Here is a 20677-nt window from a genome sequence, read left to right as displayed (position 1 = left end):
AGCATATGTTTACCCAAAATCAGGCAATTTATCTTAATATCAGGCGAGTAATGCAGCAGGGGTGAGAGGTCACACAATCTCTCCACCTCATAATTACCCGCCTCTAAAACAGGAAAGTGGTATTGATTGGCCGCGGGCCGGGAAGCGGGCGTGACTGGAACGTGCCAGCGACCCCCCCCCCACCCGTATCATACCTCCTCCAGTCCCCCCCCCCCCCCCCCCCCCCCCCCGCCGCCCCCCCTCCCCTCGGCTAGACTCCCCACCCAATTCAGGATTTATGGGATGTGTGTGGAGGGTTTCATGTTTCCTTGCAGCGATTGAGAAGCCTTACAAGGAGGGGTAAGGAGGAGGCTAGGGGGAGGGGGGCATGCTTTGTCCACACCCTCATCCCACCTCTCTCTCCATATTGTACTGGAAGGAGCAAACAAATTCTGGCATGCATCGAGTCATGCCGGGGCATCACAGAGCTGCTCTTTAGAAGAGAGTAAAGTTTACGACAGAGTGTGAAGTTGGAACATAATGATGTGTCAAGGATTAAAAAAGACATGAGGTGAAGAGGTGGGGCTGCTGTCAATGTGTGTGGTGTGAGGAAAAGTAAGGCGAGTAGTCCCAATGATTCTTGTAAAAGCTCAGCACATGAAAGAAAATCTTTGCCTGAAAGAAAAAATGTGAGGCGCAATGCAACGACTGCACTCATAACACATTTATTGTCTAGATTGAATATAAGTGCTCAGTATATATCATCAGCAGCTCTTACAGGATTATTGACATTGTCTGTGTCTGTCTGCACTAGTGTACATGCTATGACTACAAAACTGTCAACTCATCAACTGACAGCACCGTTTAGCGCTAATGCAAGTCTCCATCAGCTGTCAAAAGCATTTGCATGAAATCAATAGCAGATGGCGGTCCGTGTCACCAATTTCATTATGCCGGGGTTGTTACAAAGATCATCTCCATGATAGATGAGATGGTGACATGTCGACATGTAGAGATCATGCCTGACGCTTGGACGACAACTGCAGGCGATTCTGCCAGGTGTTAAACCATGACGGAGAAAACTTTACATCTAATATCGGTTTAGTTCGAGGCGTTTCGATTCCTCCATATTTAGAAGTGTAATAAACTGTGAAAGCTGTCGACAAAATCCAGCATAAACCACATTTCAAGGATTAAGGAGACCCTACCCTCCAAAACATGCATTTACAGGAGGGCATCATTATCATTGGAGAGGCACATCAAACAGAACACCTCTCCCAACCTAGGTCTTGTCCTGTACTGTACGTCTCTCCGGCTGTGTTCCCAGCATGCCTGGCGGGTTGTGTAGGCCCCAACTGAGGCAGAGGACAGGAGAGCGTGATGTATCACCCTGAGAGAGCCCACTGACAGCCTCTGATGATGGATGGCCTGATTATGGAGTGCTTTTTACACATACACAATTTACATCACACTGAGCAGCAGGGTCTGGCAGGGCTGCCGTGCACATACACTCTCTCTCTGCCGGCCATATGCACTCACATCTACACACTCGTGTGTGTACACATGCACACATTTACAGGACTGCCAGAGTGCATAGATAAGAAGGGGAAGGGGGGTGGAAATAACAAAAGAAAGGGGGCAAATTCCTTGCTATAGCCTTGTCATGTACGATCAATACGGCAGATCAATCCTTTATTAAGGAGAAGATGGCTTTCCCCCACATTCCATGGCAGACCTTTGTCGTTTCGGGACGCATGATGACATGTCAAATCAGATTTCCAGCAGTGTATGTTGTTGTGGCATGGGTTTATTCAGGTGTGTCCAGCCTATGAGGCTGAATATCACTGTATTTGTAAGCCAGATCCTTGCTATCGATTATCACCCTGCATTGTCCATGCTTGAACACATAACTGCTCCACTTGAGCACGGTTGAGCTAGCAATTACCGTATTTGAGTTTTAGCACAAGTGGTGTGTTCGATTATAAGTATGTGTGTGAGTAACATAAGTATGCGTGAGTAGGTGCAGTATGCCTTATGGGTGTGTTTCGGGGTTGTGCATGTGTATCTGATGTACAAAAGAAAGAATGAGAAACATAAATGTTCCTTTTCCTGCCCTGACTCCCTGGCTTGTGCAGTGGCCCTGCCTGCCTCTATGTGCGTGTGTGTGTTTGTGGGGGGGGGGGGGTTGCTTGCTTTCACATTCTCTGGTGTTCAGCAGGTTCAGCGAGCTGTGCGGTGTTAATGCTGAAATTACATGCTGAGTAATGAGTGATGGGCCAAATTACAGGCTGAACAATGAATAGAGGCAGGCAGCTCTTATTAGTCTCCATAGAAAGCCATTGATTTATGAAGCGCCTTGCTCGGTGGAGTTACTCTCCTGAAAATGATATCTACATTGAGAAGTGATGTTCTCTATTAAGTCGTTCCTTCCCCCTTTACACTGCTCTCCTCCTTTCTTCCACTCCTCCCCTCCTTCTCTCCTCTGCCCTGCCTCCCTCGCCTTGTCCTGCCTATGAGTGTACACATGATTGTTTAGAATCAGGCGGAGCTGTAAGGAAACCTTCAATTACCCATTAGGACTGTCAGACATAAAACGCCCTGCTCTCACCAAAGTCTGGGTTATGATTCATTTACTTTGTGCCTCTGATTCATCGCCCAATATGCTTCATGCCCCAGATTACTATTTGAGGGGTGGGAGAGATTAATGGCTCCATGGGATCTGCTGCCGTATTTCACACGGCCAGTGTTGCAGTACAGTTGGTGCAGAAGGGTGAAATGACGGCAACTTACACTAGATCAATGTGTGGACAGCCTTTCACAGATTATTAAGGCTCTGTTAGATTAAAAGACCGCCGTTATGTAGTTTGCTTTAGTCAATATTCTCAAGCAGATAAAAAGGGGGAGGGCCCCTCTGAAGAATCCTCAGACTGATGTAGGTCATCATGGCTTTTAATGGAATAGCACTTAGTGGCACAAGTGTCAGAGGAACTTGTGTCGTATAAAACACTGTCTGGCCCTTGAGGTTTGGATTTGGAAATGACTATTTTACTGTAAACTCTAACTCATTTCTCAATTAGTTTAGCCCCCACAACGCTCTAATTTTCACCTTCTCTCGTCTTTTTTTCAGCCCTGAATGAGCCAACCATCGACTATGGGTTCCAGAGGCTGCAGAAAGTCATCCCCAGACACCCCGGCGACCCTGAGAGGTTACCAAAGGTCAGTACAGTGTCTCTGCTGCACTGAAAACCAAAAGAACCATAATGACACAGAGCGGTCTGGGTTATAATTCTTCGACAAATAAACAAAACAACATTACAACCAAGCAGAGCAGTATGACCCAAAACTCTAACAGATTTTCTTCACATATGTGGCTTACCCACTAACCAGCGTGGTAATGCTATTGGTTTTGTGTGTGGAGAGAGGCGTAAACTCTCTGTGTGGTAAAATAGCTCAATCAGGCGTTTTCCTCTCCAGTAGTCTGTGGAGATGGTAATCTGGTCAGAAACGACGTCTGCACCCTCATTACCCCACTCATGTTTTCCTTTCATTTTCTGCAGCTCGATTTGGTTTAATCTTTTGTTTACAGAACCCTGTGCCGTAAACCCCCTAGTCTTACTGCGGCTAATAGACAAAGACTGCATGTTATTATGCTTTGGCTTTCTTATTGTTTTCTTTTGAACCTTGGTGAAGGAGTTGAAAGCCACATCAGTTTTATACACACCGGTGTGGCACATAAAGACGCTGGCATATTGAAAGACCTGAGCACGAAAACTTGGGTGCAAACAGTGAGAAAAAAACCCTCCCCTGCAGAACCGCTTTGATTCTTTTATTCTTTTTCTCCCCTTTGATTCTTGCGCTCTTTCCATTTCCGATTGATAAAATCTATCTGTGTGTTTTCACTAATTGCTACCCTGCCAGTAACCATTTTGATGACTGACGTTCCAGATGTGTCAAGTGTAATAATATGACTGATTAGTACTTTCAAAACCCCTCGGCACGCAGTAAAGTGGAGGCCACCTCAGAGTTTTAATAATACTGTAAAACCTTTAAAGACCTTATCTATTAAATCCCAGCATGCTACACCGCAATATCATTAATGTCCAACGGACAATTTAATAAAGAACAGACTGTGTGGTAGCTATAGACATTTGACCAAGGCAATGTGGAGAAATGGAACATCACAGCTAGTCCCTGGTTCAGTATATGAAGTGTTTCAATTAGACCCAGTCCCTGTGGAGACAGGAAACAACACCTAGACATGAAATGTTACTCTAATTTCAACTGTAAACGTAGACCAAAAGGTAAAGTACACTTACCCTTTCATATCCACATGACTCGTTCTATCTCCGCAGGCATCACAGGTCAGTCTAGCTGCACTGTTTTTATTTTATAAAGTCACCCAGTGTCTTTGTGAAATCCACATCTTGTGAACAAAGAGAGCAACAGTGTTTAACACAGCTTTATTACAGAGAAACCCTCCTCCCTTTTTCCCTTTCTTTTCTTTCGCTTCTTTTTTTCCTTGAATACAAAGTGTTGTTGGCTCTGAGACAGATTTTGACACTGAACCCAAGATTAGTTTCCTGGGTGTGCGCATACTTAATATAGCATGGTCTCCCAGCCTTTGCATGAAACAATCACAGAGTGAGATGAAACCCTGCACTTCCAATAAACAACATAAATATTTGATTTGCTCTCTAATGGACCCAAATATGGGGTTCAGGGGGCATGTAAATGATCCCACCAAGTGATTCGTCATTGTTAAGCTTGCCATCTGAGGGTCAGCTCTCGGGGTCAAAAGCACATTCCCAATAAAACAGCCCGCGGCGGGCCGAGGCTGGCATGTACATTTGGAATGAGAACAGAAACGGCATATAGAGAACAGCCATTACAGGGTGCAGGTGAGGTAGGGAGACTCTATAAAAAGAAGATAAAGCTGGAGGACGCGCGGTGTGCATTAGCAGAAAGGCAAATCGACACCAAGCCCACTCACCACCTCTACTCCCCCCTCCCATGACTTCACCCTCCAGTTGATAATATTACTCCACTATTGATTTCCACCAGCCTTCTCCCTGGGACCAGTAAGACACGTGGTAATTGTAAGGAGACAGAAAGCCAATATGGGAGTGCTCATGGATAGCAAGGGATGCACGCTAATATTGTTGCTACACAGAGAAAAAAGGGGGGAAGCTGCCTCTGATTGAAGTTTACCTCGTAATTCTAAGACAACATCGTAGATGACAGTCTGACCCTGTGGGAGGAGTGGAGATATAAAAATTCAATGCAAAGTCCAGGGTGAATATGAAAGTAATAAGTGTGAGCAGTCAAGTGATGAGAAAGGAGATTGGTTTGCGGGCATTGCGTTAAGTGAAGAGAGACTTTGGAATTCACCCTCCCTTTTAAGATCTTGTTATAAAACAATTTTCTATTCATAATATAAAAAAGACAATTTATAATACCATTTTGTGCCCTCTGGCAGTAATGGACAAATAGACTGGATATCACATTATATCACACTCAATTTCTCTCTTCTGTAACAAATTAGATTCATTATGAAATTAAAAGTGGAAACTCAATATTGTTTTATTATTAAGCTGATTGCTTTGGATTCTTTTCTTTCCTCCCAAAATGAGCATAAGCCCATTCTTTTCCAATTCTTTGTGTAATCCACAAGGAGAAAATATTACAAATGTGTTCATGTCAAGCAATTACCCATGTATTTAAATGAATCTCTCTTCCTGTGCTCTTTGAAGTACCTTCATCTAATGGCCCTATGCTTCTAAATGCATTCATTACCTCAGGCTAGAGCTAACAGAGTAATTGCCTTACAGTTTTATAATGGCATTAGCACTCCAAGCTACATAACCTAGGCCCTTTTTTATTAACTGTGATAATATAAATACAACATCCATGTTAATCTACTGCTTGAAGAATCACATTTGGGCCATTTTAGACCACATCTCCTTATTGTTAGATATTTTTTATAACACATCATTTGATATGCCCCCCCCCCCACCCCCTGGTCGCCTTTTTTCTCAGCAATAACATAAAACGGCTCCTAAATCTTAGGTGATCTGTTATCTGAGCAGTCCCATTTAGACAGTTGCGGAACACGAGACCTTTATGCAAAGCATGGCAAACAATAGAAGGAATCTGTCACGCATTTGTCACAGAACAACAGAAATCATTTGAAGCCTTTAATTGTTTCAATTTAACATGGTGTGTTCTGATATGTCTCCATGACAAGAAAGCCAATTACACTTATGCTGGAGCAGTATTGAGATTTACATGGAAATGCCCTCAGAACACTATTCCGTGTTAATCGTATTCACAGCGTGAGCTGATACGCATGGAAGCGTCTCGTCAGAAGAAAACAAACTTCTTCCTTGATTGGGTGCAGCACTTCTCATCATCCTCGGATATGACTAGGTTGCCACTTAAGCATAGCCCTGCGAGTCAACTTGGTTAGTTAAGACACCACGCGGTAAACGACAGATTAAGGATGAGAGGCAATATCGTTTTCCTCCCTCCTTTTTCCAAGCTCTCCTTATGTCACTGCTGCAAAGTACCATATGGACAAGGAGGGAGAGGACGTTTTACAGAGAATGAAACATGGCTTGCAAACGCGACAGTCTTAATTGCTTTAATTGTTGTTTAAAATTGAGAGCCATGTAGGAGATCTTGAAATATGATAGAATAGATTATTGGTAATTATTAACTGCAGACAAAAAGAAAGAAAACCACTTTATCTCACTCAGCAAGAGAGAGAGAAATCTGTTCTGCCTGATGAGAACACATCAAGACAGCTGGTCCTCTCATTTAGTCTACCTGCCTCACGACAACCATAATTCTTTATTTGTATGCAAACTAGATGCATGCAACGTTGAGCATACACACCAATTTCAGAGGTAAATGCCCATTCTAAGAGCCACCCATCCGGTAACTTGGGGTGGATTAAGCGATATGTTTCTATAAGAGAGCATGGCATACGCTGGAAGTGGCTTCTACAGTGATTCATCTTGATAAATCAAGGACTGTGGTAGATATGCTCCTCTGGATGAAAGGGCCCATACACACGCTCCATACACACTACATACGCTGTGCCTTGGAAATGCAGGCCAAGTCTTGGAGGCCGCTGTTTGAGGGCGCGAAGGCTGTGTTTACATTCATTTATGGCAGCTGCCGTCTTAATCCCACACTGCTATTGCCAAGTGATGGAACACTTCAGACAAATTACCGGGGCCCGCAAAAGAAAACACAGCGAATGTGGGAAGAAAACAAGCGCCATCTGAGATGTTTCTGGTGACAGATTTGCATTGCTTTTAACCAGGGTTCTAACAGCACAGGCGACAAATCTCTGCTCTACAGCAGGTGACAACAAGCGAGCGTTTTAAAACACACGCGAGAGCCGTGTCTGCAACTTGCCTTTGTCAGATTATATGCACTCTAAAAGGAGGAGAGGATTTTTCATTGAGCATATTGCCTTCTGTATTATAGAAAACAAAGAGAGCAGCCTGGTTGCTTGAGAGGGATTTAATTGTAAGTGCTGAATTCAAAGAGCAGATAAAGATACACAAACGGGCCAAACCCCACCTTGCTGAAAGCCCGAAAGAGAGTGGGGGGGAACGGGATCTGGGGCCAACTCATTTTCAGTGTTAAGAGCCAAAGCAACACAGCTAATCCGCATTGTCAAGCGGGGGCAAGCATGCAGACATGGATAAGACCACATCCTGAGCATCCGTGTCCCCAAGGCACAAGCACCCAGCTCTTGCTGGATGGGAAGTCATTTGTGAAGTCCTTTGCAACAGCCAGTCAAAGAGGTTAATTGAAAAATTCCTTAATGTCATTACAACAGAACTAGATTAACCCAGAGCTAATTCACTTTATTGTTCTGAAGAGAGGGGACTCAGCGGTGAACTCTGGAGCAAACGTGAAGCCCAGAATCAGGGGTGAGGTGTTGTTTTTAAAGGACTATGCCAGTTTAATTAAGATAGGGAACATTATTCACTGCTCTGCATGGTTGGAAGGAGTAAAATGGTAGTGCCATATAAATGCAGCTCTAGTGCCTCTTAAATCAAGGTGGCTTTTATTTAGTGTTTGAATATGTAAACATTTCTAAAGCTCCCCGCGACCCTGCTGCGCAATGTTGCTTTTGATATTTTCTGTTACTGTACGTACCACTGGGCTCTCAAATGTAATCTCTTTAGGTTTTAACATTTACTCCCACTGCTTTCCTCATCAGGAGGTGTTACTGAAGAGGGCGGCTGATCTCGTTGAAGCCCTGTATGGAATGCCTCACAACAATCAGGTCCGTGTCCACACAGCTAATTTAAGCATGCTTGTACCTCTGCTAAGTAAGAAACAATTTAGTATCACCAAAGGGTATTTTTACCACTATATCTGGAACAATGTAGGCTACGTGCATTGTGAGTTAACCATATAGTCATGAACCATGCATCAAAGAAAAAGCACAGCTATAAAGAAAAAGCAAAAAACAACAACATAAATAACAAAACCTTCCCCTGTGCTTCTCAGGAGATCATTCTGAAGAGGGCAGCTGACATCGCAGAGGCCCTGTACAGCGTTCCCCGCAACCACAACCAGATCCCCTCTCTCGCTAACACAGCCTCCCACGGCATGATGGGAGTCAACTCCTTCAGCAGCCAACTAGCAGTCAATGTGTCTGAGTCACAAGGAAATGACCAAGGTATGAGATTTTGGATACGGCTCTGCAATTCAGGTGGGTTTCCAAAGTGGGGTGCGGGGACCTGGAGGTGGGCCCTTGAGGGTATTCCAAGGGGTTTGCAGGAAAATGAGAAATAGTTACATTTCCCTCCTTTTTCTTATTAAAGTAAGAAAATTGAACAGGAATTATGTCTGAACGCTGGGTTTTTTTAAAAAAAGGGTCCAATTAACGTGTCAAGTTCTCTTCTTATTAAACTAGCATCCGCAGCATGCGTTAATATAAAAATTTTACTGCAACAGCAAAACTCCATTGGTTTTTTTTACTGTAATTAGCAAACACTCCACATACATTAAAAAAATATCCCTCTCCTTTTTTCTTGTGTTGTTCAGTGGGTTACAGCCGGAACACCAGCAGCGTGTCCCCCAGGGGCTACATCTCCAGCAGCACCCCACAGCAGTCGAGCTACAACACCGTCAGCAACAGCATGAATGGCTACGGCAATGCCGGTATGAACCTGGGAGTGCCAAGCTCCCCTGGGTTCCTCAACGGATCCTCTGCCAACTCCCCATATGGAAGTGAGTAGCTTGCCACTATCGCACGCTGTAGTAGCACTAAGCTGCTGCTGATTTAATTCCAGCTCCCACATTCGTTTTCACTTCTATGAATCATTTCTGACGGGGGTTTATAAAATTACCGATGGTGATAATATATTACCGGTTATTCACGGGGGCTTGTTTAGTTTTAGCACTTTGGAGAACACGCGCGCAGCTTAGAATCAAAGAAATATTCATTTTGTCTTTCACCGTTTGCCACCTGTGTTTGTTCAACTGGGCAAGATGTTGATGGTAGGGGCCTGTGAGTACTGATCGTGTATCCCCCCTGGCAGTAATACTATCCCAGCCTTACCTTAACTGCCCTCTCCCTCTTGAGCACTACTCACAGCACGTTCTCACTCTTACCCTCCCTCCTTTCCTTTCCTTCCCTATCGTCTCCACAGTTAAACAAAAGAGCGCCTTCGCCCCTGTGGTCCGACCCCAGGCCTCCCCACCCCCCTCCTGCACCAGCGCCAACGGCAACGGACTGCAAGGTGAGCCCCCCTCACCCCCTCATCCCTTCCCTACGGACTACTGGTCAGATACCGCTGCTCAGGCCTCTGTCCGGTTTGGTGAGGGATTAATCATTACAAATATATGCATTTTGACAGGCCAATTTACACCTTTCAGTTTACATTCAGACGCACACACTCACACAGAGCATGCCTTTGCACACACGCACAAGCGTAGGAGCGCAAGCTTCATCCCGCGTCTTCGCCAACATTCACACAAACATACATCCTTGTTGCCCTTTCATACAAATGATCCCCTCTGATGTCGCAGGAAAAGACCTTCCCAGAATTGTTTTAGTAATTATGTTTATTAGGTTTTGTGCATGTGTCATGACCAACATGATTGCTTTGAAAACAAGCTTAGCCGTAGTGTGTGCCCCAAGATTAATAACATTGGGCTTAATGAAGTGGGAAATTAAAGTTCATCTTGCTACACGTTCATACTTATTAATACATGTTGTGCAGAAATTAATGAGCAATGCCTTGCCATCATCTGCGCTGGCAAACTTAAAAGCATTTCAACCATGACTCTACAAATATACTCAGAGCAATATAATAATATATCATCCCAGCACTTCACTAGTCGCCTAATTGTTAAAACGTGTGAAAATACTGAATATATAAACTCTCAGGGTGAGGTACAGTTGCTAATGATATCCTAAGCAGATGGTCTCGGTAAAATAACGGAAGCTACCTTTGATCTTGCCTAATCTCTCTTGGATAATGACGCAGAGGCATAACTTGGGGAATGGGGAAACGTAGGACTAATGTGCCGCTCGGTGTTGGAGAGTCAAGGATAAAGAAGAGATGACGGGAGGAAAGGAAGTGATAGGACTGAATTTGCGGAGAGGAGAGTCTGGGTGTCTGGTACTGTAGCATTGTGGCATTGTGGGAAGTGACCGTGTTGTTGCTCTGCCGTCACCACGGCTGTGTCTCCTGGGAGTCTGGGCCAGTGTTTGCTATTACCCCAATGCCAGGAGAAATATCACACATAGCAGGACTGGCGTGCTGGGGGCTGAAATGTCAGAGCAGGAGGGAGGTTTTCAAACTCTCCCCGTTAGGAGGACACGCAGCAGCAGGCTGGCGGACACGGCAAACACTCACAGGCTCATACGCAAACAGGCACATTATGGCTTACATTCACGCACTTGCGCACTGTCAGATGGCCACACACGCACACGCACACATACATGTACACACACACACACACACACACACACACACGCCATGCATGCACTAAATTACAACACTTTAATAGTTTTTCATACTTATATCCATACCTGCTTTAGCCTAATAAACTAATCTCCGTTACCTTTCTCTCTTTTTTGTCCCCAGCCATGTCCGGCCTAGTTGTCCCTCCAATGTAAATGCACTTTCGTCATCTCAAGCACCAGTCTACCCACTACTACTTCACAGGGCACCCCCTCAGCACACTGCAAAAGGCTGGTGCAATGTATAGTCCACCGCTTGTTCTGTTTTTGAAGACGAAGAAAAAAAAAAAGAAAGAAAAGAAAGACTTTTTTTTTTTTAAATTTTCATTGACTTTCACAGCCTGCAGAAAAAAAAGGATTTCATGATGAACAATATTTTTTTTCTGTGGGATTTTTTTTTGTTTATTCCCCCACCCTCCTCCCATTTTATCACCCTTGAAGAGGACACAGGATGATGAAGTGTTTATTTTGTATACCTGTTGGGTTGCGCTTTGGTCTCGGATTTGTCCAATCAACCACACGCTCAATACTGGAAGGGACTCTGTGGACTCACCATCTGGTTGTAAAGTAAAAACACTGATGTACAGTACATTTGCCAATGAACTTGTTTGCCTCAGAAATTGTTTTCTGTTTCAACTCTCTTTTAATAGATTCACAACAGTTGTGTGTCTTTATAATGTGACTTTTTTGTATTTTTATGTGTGAGAAAAATACACAGGGGCCAAGACAGTTTGAATTTCAACTGGAAAATATATGAGATATATAATGTAGAAAATCGATCATAAAAGTACAACAAATACGAGTAAAAAGGGGCAGGGCTGGGTGGGTAACGTTGTATCATGTTTCATTCCTGCATTTTAACTTAAATTTTGTAATTTATTGTAGCTAGAAATCATCTTCAAAAGTAAAAAAAAATCCTCTTTGATTCAACAAGCACACTGATGTGTACAAAACACTGCTCTGTTGATGAATATGATGTACTTCCATGTCTAGAGCTTCCTTTTAAGCAAGTGTGTTTTGCCATGTTTTTCAACTTTTTTGCTAGCACTGTATATTAATGCATTCCTAGGCTACTGTGAAGTCTGTTTCTTGTTGATGAGGAGCAGTCTCCCCCCCTAGCTCCAACTCCCTTATGTGTTTTATATGTGGTAAAAAAAAAAAATTGTAGACTATTGTGATATTGCCAAACGTGTGCTAAATATTTATACATCTGTCTTTTTCATGTTCTTTTAGATCAACAAAAATGAAAAAAAAAGAAGAAAAAAAACCCCAAAACTAAATTACAATCCATTGACAATGTAGGACTATAGTAGTTCATTGTCATATTTCTGTTCCAATACACACTTGCGCTCACTGAGGGAAATTTTGTAACATATCAACTATAAATAATGTATTTATCTCTGAAATTTTGTATATTGCTTTTCATTATGTATGTATTAATCGTCATGCCCTTAATATAGTGATGCAGCACAGATAATTCAGCCAAGAACTGTTGCCTTCATTTGTTTTTCTTTTTGTATTTGATGAAATGCAATGTGCATATATTTCATGTGTATCCTCAAAATTTGTGTTACTCCGTCAAGACTCTCTGTCCATTTTTTAAAGGGGAAGTCAAACTTCATTGTTTATTTTTGTATTGATTTTAAATTATCTATACAGACCATTTTGGAGAAAACTTTGTTGGTTGTATTGTCAAATAAATTGTTTGTGACCCATATGATAGTTGTTAAGATCCAATAGAGACTAATGTGCATGAGGGACAACCTTGGAGATAAAAAAAAAAACACTCCATCTGTGGTTGTATTTTTTTCTGTTTTGTAGAATGTATAGAAGTCATTTTTACTCACCACTTATGACTCTGCCACATAGCTTACTTGTGTTTACAGGGAAGACAAATTTAAAACTGTTCAACATTTGGAATGGAAACAGAAATGAATAAGCGATGTTTTATTAAAATTTTCAGTAAAAACACAATAGCTACTCAACTGTGGACTTCTTCAGTTTGAAGTACAGTTTGGCTGGCAGACAAACTGACAATCAGGAACAAGAAAAAGACAGTAGAAACTTCTGAGGACAAACCTGTGATTCGTCTGTAAGATGTAGTGTTTAGACATTGCTATAGAGATAATTGTTTGACACCTGTGGAAAAAGTGTAACATCCATAAAAGATGAAAACTGCTCTTTACTCATATTCTTTCAGCAAAGCACTCTGACATTGTGACATATTCCTACTGGTCTTTGTATCAGCATATCCTGCATCTGTGGTGCTTCAAAGGTTCATTGTAGCCATTCATAAACAGTGCAAGCTTTTTATTCAAAACACCCCAAATGGGGCTCATTCAAATCCCTCATTTCATTGCATTAAGCCACCTAGTTAATAAAGAATCAATACATTGAAAGAGCAAGGTTATCCTTTGTCTATAAGGGCTGGTATCGTTTTGAACCTCTTATAGTTAGAGCGTTGAAAGGGGGCCGTGGTGAAATCTATACTCATCAAGTGGGTCAAACAGAAGGATAGAAGTGTTTGAGGGAAGAATAGTGGTTCTCCTTAAAAACAACTGAGCATCTTATCTGCCATCCTGAGTGGTCGCGGGGAGCAGGTCGCAAAATGTCAATTTCTCATCAAGGCAACATTGTCCGAGGCCACCTCTGCCATAAATGCACAATTAAGCGCCAATCAGCATATCGCAGCTTATTATGTCAAACAGCATGCGCAGATCTGGCAGCACCGGAGATAGCCCAGGAGCTGCTGATAGCGCAAAGGACAGATACGCTAAAAAGAGCTATTTAATTTTCAGCCGCCTTGTTCTTTAAATCATTCCCTCGATAATCCAGCGCGTCTGATAACAACAGCCACACAGATACACAGGTTTGGATCCATCTCCTGCGCACCGCCGTGTCTTATTATTTTAAAAAAATGTTAGGACAAACAGCACATTTCTTTAGAAACCAAACCAAGCAAAAACAGCCAAAGAAAGAAAAATACTGAGGGTAAAAGTGCAATCAAAGAAAAAAAAAAAAGACAAGTTTAGTTTTGAGCGCTCTGAAGCCTGGCAGGCGAGCTCGAGGTACAGTATATTGTCTCAGCAGGTTTCCCTGTACCCAACAATCAGCCACTGGCTCTGCCACAACATTCAATCATCGTGAGAGCCTCTTTTATTGGAGAACTCTAATGGCTACCCTCCACCATGATCTTAATGTGTGCATTAAATATTTATAAATCCTGGGTCAATAATGCCCCACATCCAAAGCCTGACAGACCCCCACCATACCATGTGGCTGCCTCGCTCTCAAACACAAGCAAAGGTGAAGGGGTCACGCAATCAAAAGAGAGCGAGGTTCACCGCATCCATATGTTGCCACTCTTATCAAGACTTTCCTCGGTACTGGTTATCTGTCAAAGGAAAGAAATATTGAAAGCAATATCGATCTTAACTGGCCTCGTGTTGCCGAGGGCCACTCTTCAAACATCTGCTTGTGCATTGTTATATTTCAAAAAAACCCCTCCTTTCGATAATATAAGCCTGAGCAGTAATATTGAACATCTCTTTGTGACGCGGGCCGCTCAAGCGTGACTAATAACTGCGTTATTAACAAGCATCACTTGAGATTTTTACAAGTTGATACGCAGTATACGTACTAAACATTTCTTCACTGGCGTGGGGTTAATTGCGCCGCCTGGCAACTACACGAGTGACTCAGTTTGTTTTGTTTTTTTCCCCTCTCTCTCTCTCTCCTTCCTTTTCTTTTTAACGTGACTATATCCAGGCTGCGCTCCTGTGCTGTTCAGGTGAAAGATTGTGCTCTGGTGATAGCGCACACAAAAGAGCGACCGGACAATAAGCCAGTCAATGGAGAGCTCCAGTTGAAAGAGCCACAATGGCCGTGCATGCTGGGAATTGGGCTGGATGATATAAAGGAATGAAACCTTCACTGAGGCTGTGGAGGACAAGCTTTCAGAAAAGAGGTTTTGTTTGCTCTTTATCAATCTGCCGTTTCCCATGAGAAAAAACAATTCAAACTGACCTTAAAAAGGGAATATTACCTTACGTATCCGCTCTCTATGTAACTCTTATTGAGGCTTATACGTTCACTCTTAATGCATTATCCCACATTGATGTGGTAATGCGAACATGGGCACAGTACCCGGACGGGTCGTAAAACAAAAAGCTGGACGCTAGATTTTTTTGCTTTGTTTTATCTTCTCTGCTTGATGGGCAGTGCTGAGAAGTACTTTTTTAAGGATTTGCTCTTGGACAGACAGGATTTGTGAAGCCGCTGAGTGATGTGTTTTGTGGAGGGGAAAAAAAAGTCTCTGCAACTCCCGTGAAGTTCACACATGAGTGGGAAGCTGCCTCTTCCACTCATAAAAGCCGCACTACTGCAGATCACAACTCGGAGATGACAATAACTCAAAATAGGGAGTGTGACCTTTTATGAACGATTTGAAATTTGAATCAAAACTGGGAATCTGACCCACATTAGCGCCGTCTCCCGTCTGTAAATCTGTACATCAGATAAGACACTGCTCCCCTGCTACTGTACACTGGGAGTCAGCTTTGGAAGGAAAACTCTAGATCCTCACAAAGATTTCCACTTCACTCACTGCAGTCAAGAAGGATGAGCAAAGTATCCCAGTGCTTCAAAATCCATTAAACTTGTATTTGGGTGTCATTTGATACTTCATCAATGTTTCAGTACATTTCAAACCCACAAATGCAGGATTTACCCGCGGTAGAAATAGAGCATTCACCGTACTTTCCTTCCATGAACTTCACCTAGCCCAAAAATTACACTATAAAGATTGCCTGGTCAGGGAGTGCTAGGCTGCAGTGATAAAATAATATCACTTGAACAGTATTTTTCTGCCACAGTCTCCACCACATAGAGCTCCTTTCATAGCACTCCTCTGTAGTGCTTTGTCCAGTAGTTCTGGATATGATATCATCTATTAATAATGTATTGGCAATGGATTACATAAAAAGGGAGCAGAAATAACATCCAATATTCATGCCCCCTGAGCTTGACTGTGTCCAATCCGTTTGGCCCATAAAACCTTAGCCCCATTTCCATATCCGCTGTGGGTCACAACAGGTCTGCCGCACAAAGGCTCACAGAACAGCTCGACTCAGGAAAAGGGCAGTAAAAATCGGGTGGATTTCTGAACCCTTATGAAACAGCCACCCTTTGGAAAAAAAACGTGAAAAAAGCCCTTTTCCGATTTCAGCGGCTGTGAAAAACCTGGTACTGTATTTCCCTCTTTAATTGTCCCACTTGAGAAATTGACGTGCCTCTGAAACATGGCATGAATCTCACAGTTATTGCAGTCCCCTTGGCAGGGAATGTTGATACAACATCTGCATGCTATAGAAAGTAATGGAAGTAGCAGAGGTGGCAGCTGCAACTCTACAGGAAGTGTGCCATTTTCAGGCAGCGCTGCTGTGAGAACCACTAACTGCCAGCCTGGTCTTGCAGGCAGCTCTGATTGCCAGGACACTATGACAAACACGCAGGGGCTGGGAGTGTTGCATCCTGGGGGATGACAGCTTCTGTTTGATTGTCAATAAGGCTCATTAGCAGAAAAAATGGAGAATGTGAAAAGAGATTAAATGACTTGAGACAGGGTCCCCCTCATGTTTCATTACAGAGGATTTATCAGAGCCTTTATTTCATCAATTGAACCAAAAAAAAGGGAAAAAAGGAAAGAATATCACTCACTTCTTCCCTCCGAAAAAAAGCAGCGAGTAGTTAAATTTATATTGATAAAAATTTGGTCATTTCAGATATTGTAACAGACTCGACGAATGCTAATGAAGCCCTTCCGCACCTTACATAAACCTCTTTCCTCCTGCTCTGAGCGCCTCTCATCTTAAGAACAGTGGCGGATGTTTCCCTCCATCTTAGGGAGGAACGGCCAACAAAGCAGCGTGTAAGGGCCTTTCCCTGAAGAGTCCTTGTCACGCCGCGCCAAACCTCTGTGATTATCGTTGTTTTTGCAGAGAGTGTCCATGCCTGCCAATACCGCTGTTCCATAAATGAATTTGGCCCCTCGTCAACGAATTACCTAACACGCAGAACTGTGTATGTGTCACATCCAATTCCAACTCACCGGCTTTGGTGGTGTGTGTCAGCTGGAGGACTTAATCATCAATCGTCAATCATAATAAGCGAAGCACATTGATAGGGATTCTTTTTTCCCGCAACTACACAGTTAAATAAAAGTGTAAAGGGAGAAGTTAAAGCTGACCTTGTTAAATTGGGACCGCGATTTATATTCCTAATTTAGTGTATGGATTAATTAGTCTTGGCAAGTGTGTGTATATCAGTTTTCATGTGGCACAGCTTAGAGTTATATCTACTTGATCAAATCATTGCTCGCTTTCATAGGAAAGTCTGGAATGATATCTATCAGTCTTATCTTGATGTTTTTACTCAGAACAGGCTTCGCATATTTTTTCGTGGCGTACTTTTAATTAATACTTAATCGGACAGTTTTTAAAAAGGACTTTTTCAGCATTAGTCGCTAATCAATACCCCCCATCTCACATAATACAAATTTAATCACTGTGACCTGTTATAAGGCCTTAACGCAGCCACACATGCGTCCACGTGTTACATGCAAACTGGCAACGCGGGTTTTTCTCATAAGTCGAGGAATCTGGCTCATATTTTCCCTCTCGCTGATCCAATGCACTCCTCTCCCTCGTCATATAGATCGGAGTCTGCAGGGGCCAGAGGCGCTGACAGAGCCCAGATGCTCCCAGTCTGTCTGGGGGACTGGGGAGACTGGTGCCATGGGGTCCTGGAGCCTCTGAAGTGCCGCCCCCTCCGTCAACATGACCAAGGCTAGACCTGCACTTTCTCCAGGCTGAGACACTCTCCTTACCACTCTGACAGCCACCCGGCACAGTCACAGATTGATACATAGAGGGATACACGCTCACAGGCCCCCGCTCTCACGTAATGTATGGCCGTTCATCAGCCGTTCCTAATTAGAGACCCCCAGACCGACGCTCGAGTTCACGAGGTTACGATGACATGCTGATACAAGGTTACAAACGCGCGCGCACTCGCATGCTGATACCGCTCAGGGTTTCTTTTACGTTCTCATTTAATCCGGCTCCATCTCATCAACACTGTTTTAAACTTGCTCGTGTTGAGAGGAGTCTCTTTGTTCTAAAGAAACGAGAAAGAAAGAAAAAAAAATAGACGGCGCACCATACGAATCCTCTGTCCCCTCGCTTTCTCTCTCAAAACACAAAGATCATTACAAGAGCATCAAAGTATGCCATGTTTGAAACGATATTTCTCTTTGTAGTCGTGGCATAGCATGGAGTGTGTTGGTATTAGATGCTGCTGTGGCAGCTGTCGTGGCTGGCTGTGTGGTGCCTCGGTGTCAGGGCCTCTGAGGCCAGGCTGTCCCGGCAGACAGACAGAGGGGGAGGAAACCTGATAGTGCAGCCAAGCCCCAGTCTAATGTCTGTCTATCCAGCTATCTATCCCTGCGTCTATCTCTGACTCACTGTTGGACATTGCCTATCTGCATGCCGGATACTCCTTCTGTGTTCCCAGGAACAGAGCACGGCTGGCAGCTGAGTTACACATTCCAAAAAGTCTTACTTTTATTCATTTTAAACATACAAACTTCTCTGGAAGGATAAAAGCAGCTGTTTATCGATCACCGAAGCGGCTGCAGAATTAACTTGCGCAGAGTCCCCACTAAGCTTGCGCCTCGTACCAAGGGGTGCAGGTTGCGATAACATTAGAATTATGAGCCGACATGTATGAAGAGAAGGAGATGGAAGCACAGAGTGTGTTTGTATTTGATGTGGGGGCAGAAAATTGTTCTATAATGAGGAGGGGTGCCAGGATATGAGATGGGAAGTAGGGAGTTGGAGACAGGATATAAGTTATGAGAGGGAAACTAATGTTAGGAAATGCAGAGGCTGTTGTTGTTGTGGTGCTATAAGCCAAAACGTACCTTACCACTATTGGCCATGATTAATACAGCCCGGCCAGGTCAAAACCCTGCGCTACCGCTACGGATGCCACCAACCATATCCTCGCTCTTTCTGGGGCTCAAATGAGTGTGTGTCGTATCTGAGGGAGAGAGTGTGTGTGAGGGGGTTAATAAATGTTGAATCAAACGCCGCACGAGACACTCACACTCCTTAAGGGTTGCCCATTAGCGGTGTGTGGGTGCATGGGGAGTTTATCAGTGTCTGGGTGATTTATGAAGTCAGACTCAATATCATCCACTTCACCCACACACATATGGACATACACATGTGCGCACACCAACATGCAAGGCCACATGCTCACGCACACATGCACTTATATAGTCTTTCTCTATGAAATGGAGGCAGATATTAGGCCAAAATTAAAGGTTTCACAGAGATTAACAGTGCGGATGATGAGATCGTCTCAGCGTCTTTTAATCTAATTCCTTTTTTATCTCTGAGCCAGCGTGATGTGGAAGAGGTATGCAAGGTGAAAGCACAACAACAAAACAATACAGACGTAATAATAACAACACTGTTATCGATAAATGCTAAAATATCTCAAGAGTGTAAAACTGGACAAAATAAAAGGTGCGAATTATTTTTAGGAGACTCCTTAGGTACCTCCGCAAATTACACGGCCAATTACTGGCAGCATGTCAGAAGCTTTGATGCTGGACTTGTTTTTTAACATCAACCACAGCACTCTACAGACATCAGTATCTCTGGTTGCTAAATTCATAGCATTCCATAGAATTTACTTAGCCACAAGCAAAAAAAGGAGGGTGCTTACAGTGCACTTCAGAGTGCGCCTGGCTTAAATGGGACCCCTTGTGGCTGTGTCACAGCTCCCTTCGTTAGGGGGCTGACTGTAGCCTGTAGTCACCACAGGCATCATTAGCCCTCTGTGAAACCACAGACTGAGTCTCATTCTTCATCTGCCTGTCTGCTGCCTCAACATTTACGCTGAGATGGTGCTCCAATGGCAGAGTAAGTGAGTCCAGCAGCACGGCAAGACAGCCACACGGAGCTGATCGGATAAGAAATTCAAAAATGCAGCAAAGTTCAAATGTATTCAGTGAGAGGGCCACTTGAATTGGTTCTGCAAAGGTTAGAGCTGAGGTTATTTTTGGAGGGTGGATTATTAGGCTACCTGGGCTGAACAGAAGAGGAATAACTATGGGCAAGTAAGGGTCACTCTGGAGTTTCACCAGAGAGTGAGGAGAATCACGAATTTAAGGGGAAAAGGATAAACTGTCACTGTTACAAATATCACTGCGAGAAAACGCCGAAAATAAAACTAAAGGGCAAATTCAATTAAAGTAACAGATTTTTCTAAATGCACCTCCGCTGCTGCTGCCCTCTCCATATGGTGTTTTTTTTTTAAGAAGGAAAAAAGATATCCCAAAGGGGTGAAATAACGTTGTGGTGAAATTTGTATTTTTTTAAAGAAAGGATATAAACATTTAAATTACAGTTTAAACGCTCAGGATGAATTCAAGGTTGAAATGTTGATTTCTGTTTCCCGTTCTGTACTGCCCTCTAATGGAAAACACCCCTCAGAAATAAAAAAGAAGGAGCTGTGACATACAGAGCAGCAGCAAGGAGAGAGACGTACAGCATAATTAATCATGAGCTGAACTGAGTGAATGCTACATGAAATCACTTTTTAAATTAAACGCAATTAAAATGATGAAAA

The 20677-nt window shown here is 43.3% G+C and overlaps 1 protein-coding gene across 8 annotated transcripts in view; it reads left to right on the top strand.

Annotated features, from left to right (window-relative positions):
- The window catches only part of LOC147316083 (transcription factor COE3), a 67945-nt gene extending 54552 nt beyond the window's left edge, over positions 1–13393 (top strand). For 4 of the 8 annotated variants that reach the window (XM_086259271.1, XM_086259270.1, XM_086259269.1 and 1 more), the window contains exons 11-16: positions 3107–3195; positions 8219–8284; positions 8512–8683; positions 9052–9237; positions 9660–9827; positions 11103–13393. In XM_086259271.1, coding sequence (XP_086115397.1) covers positions 3107–3195; positions 8219–8284; positions 8512–8683; positions 9052–9237; positions 9660–9827; positions 11103–11134 — 713 coding nt within the window. In that variant the 3' untranslated portion in view covers positions 11135–13393. The remainder of the gene's footprint in view (positions 1–3106; positions 3196–8218; positions 8285–8511; positions 8684–9051; positions 9238–9659; positions 9828–11102) is intronic. The other 4 variants (XM_086259276.1, XM_086259272.1, XM_086259275.1 and 1 more) reach the window with 1 other exon arrangement.
- Positions 13394–20677: the final 7284 nt, after the last annotated feature.

Source organism: Aulonocara sp. 'chitande type north' Nkhata Bay, linkage group LG13 (genome assembly GCF_057382095.1).
Source record: "Aulonocara sp. 'chitande type north' Nkhata Bay isolate Kocher_YH1m ecotype deep benthic linkage group LG13, A_spYH_male_GT1.1, whole genome shotgun sequence".
NCBI lineage: Eukaryota > Metazoa > Chordata > Actinopteri > Cichliformes > Cichlidae > Aulonocara > Aulonocara sp. 'chitande type north' Nkhata Bay.
This window is presented reverse-complemented; position numbering and strand designations above follow the sequence as displayed.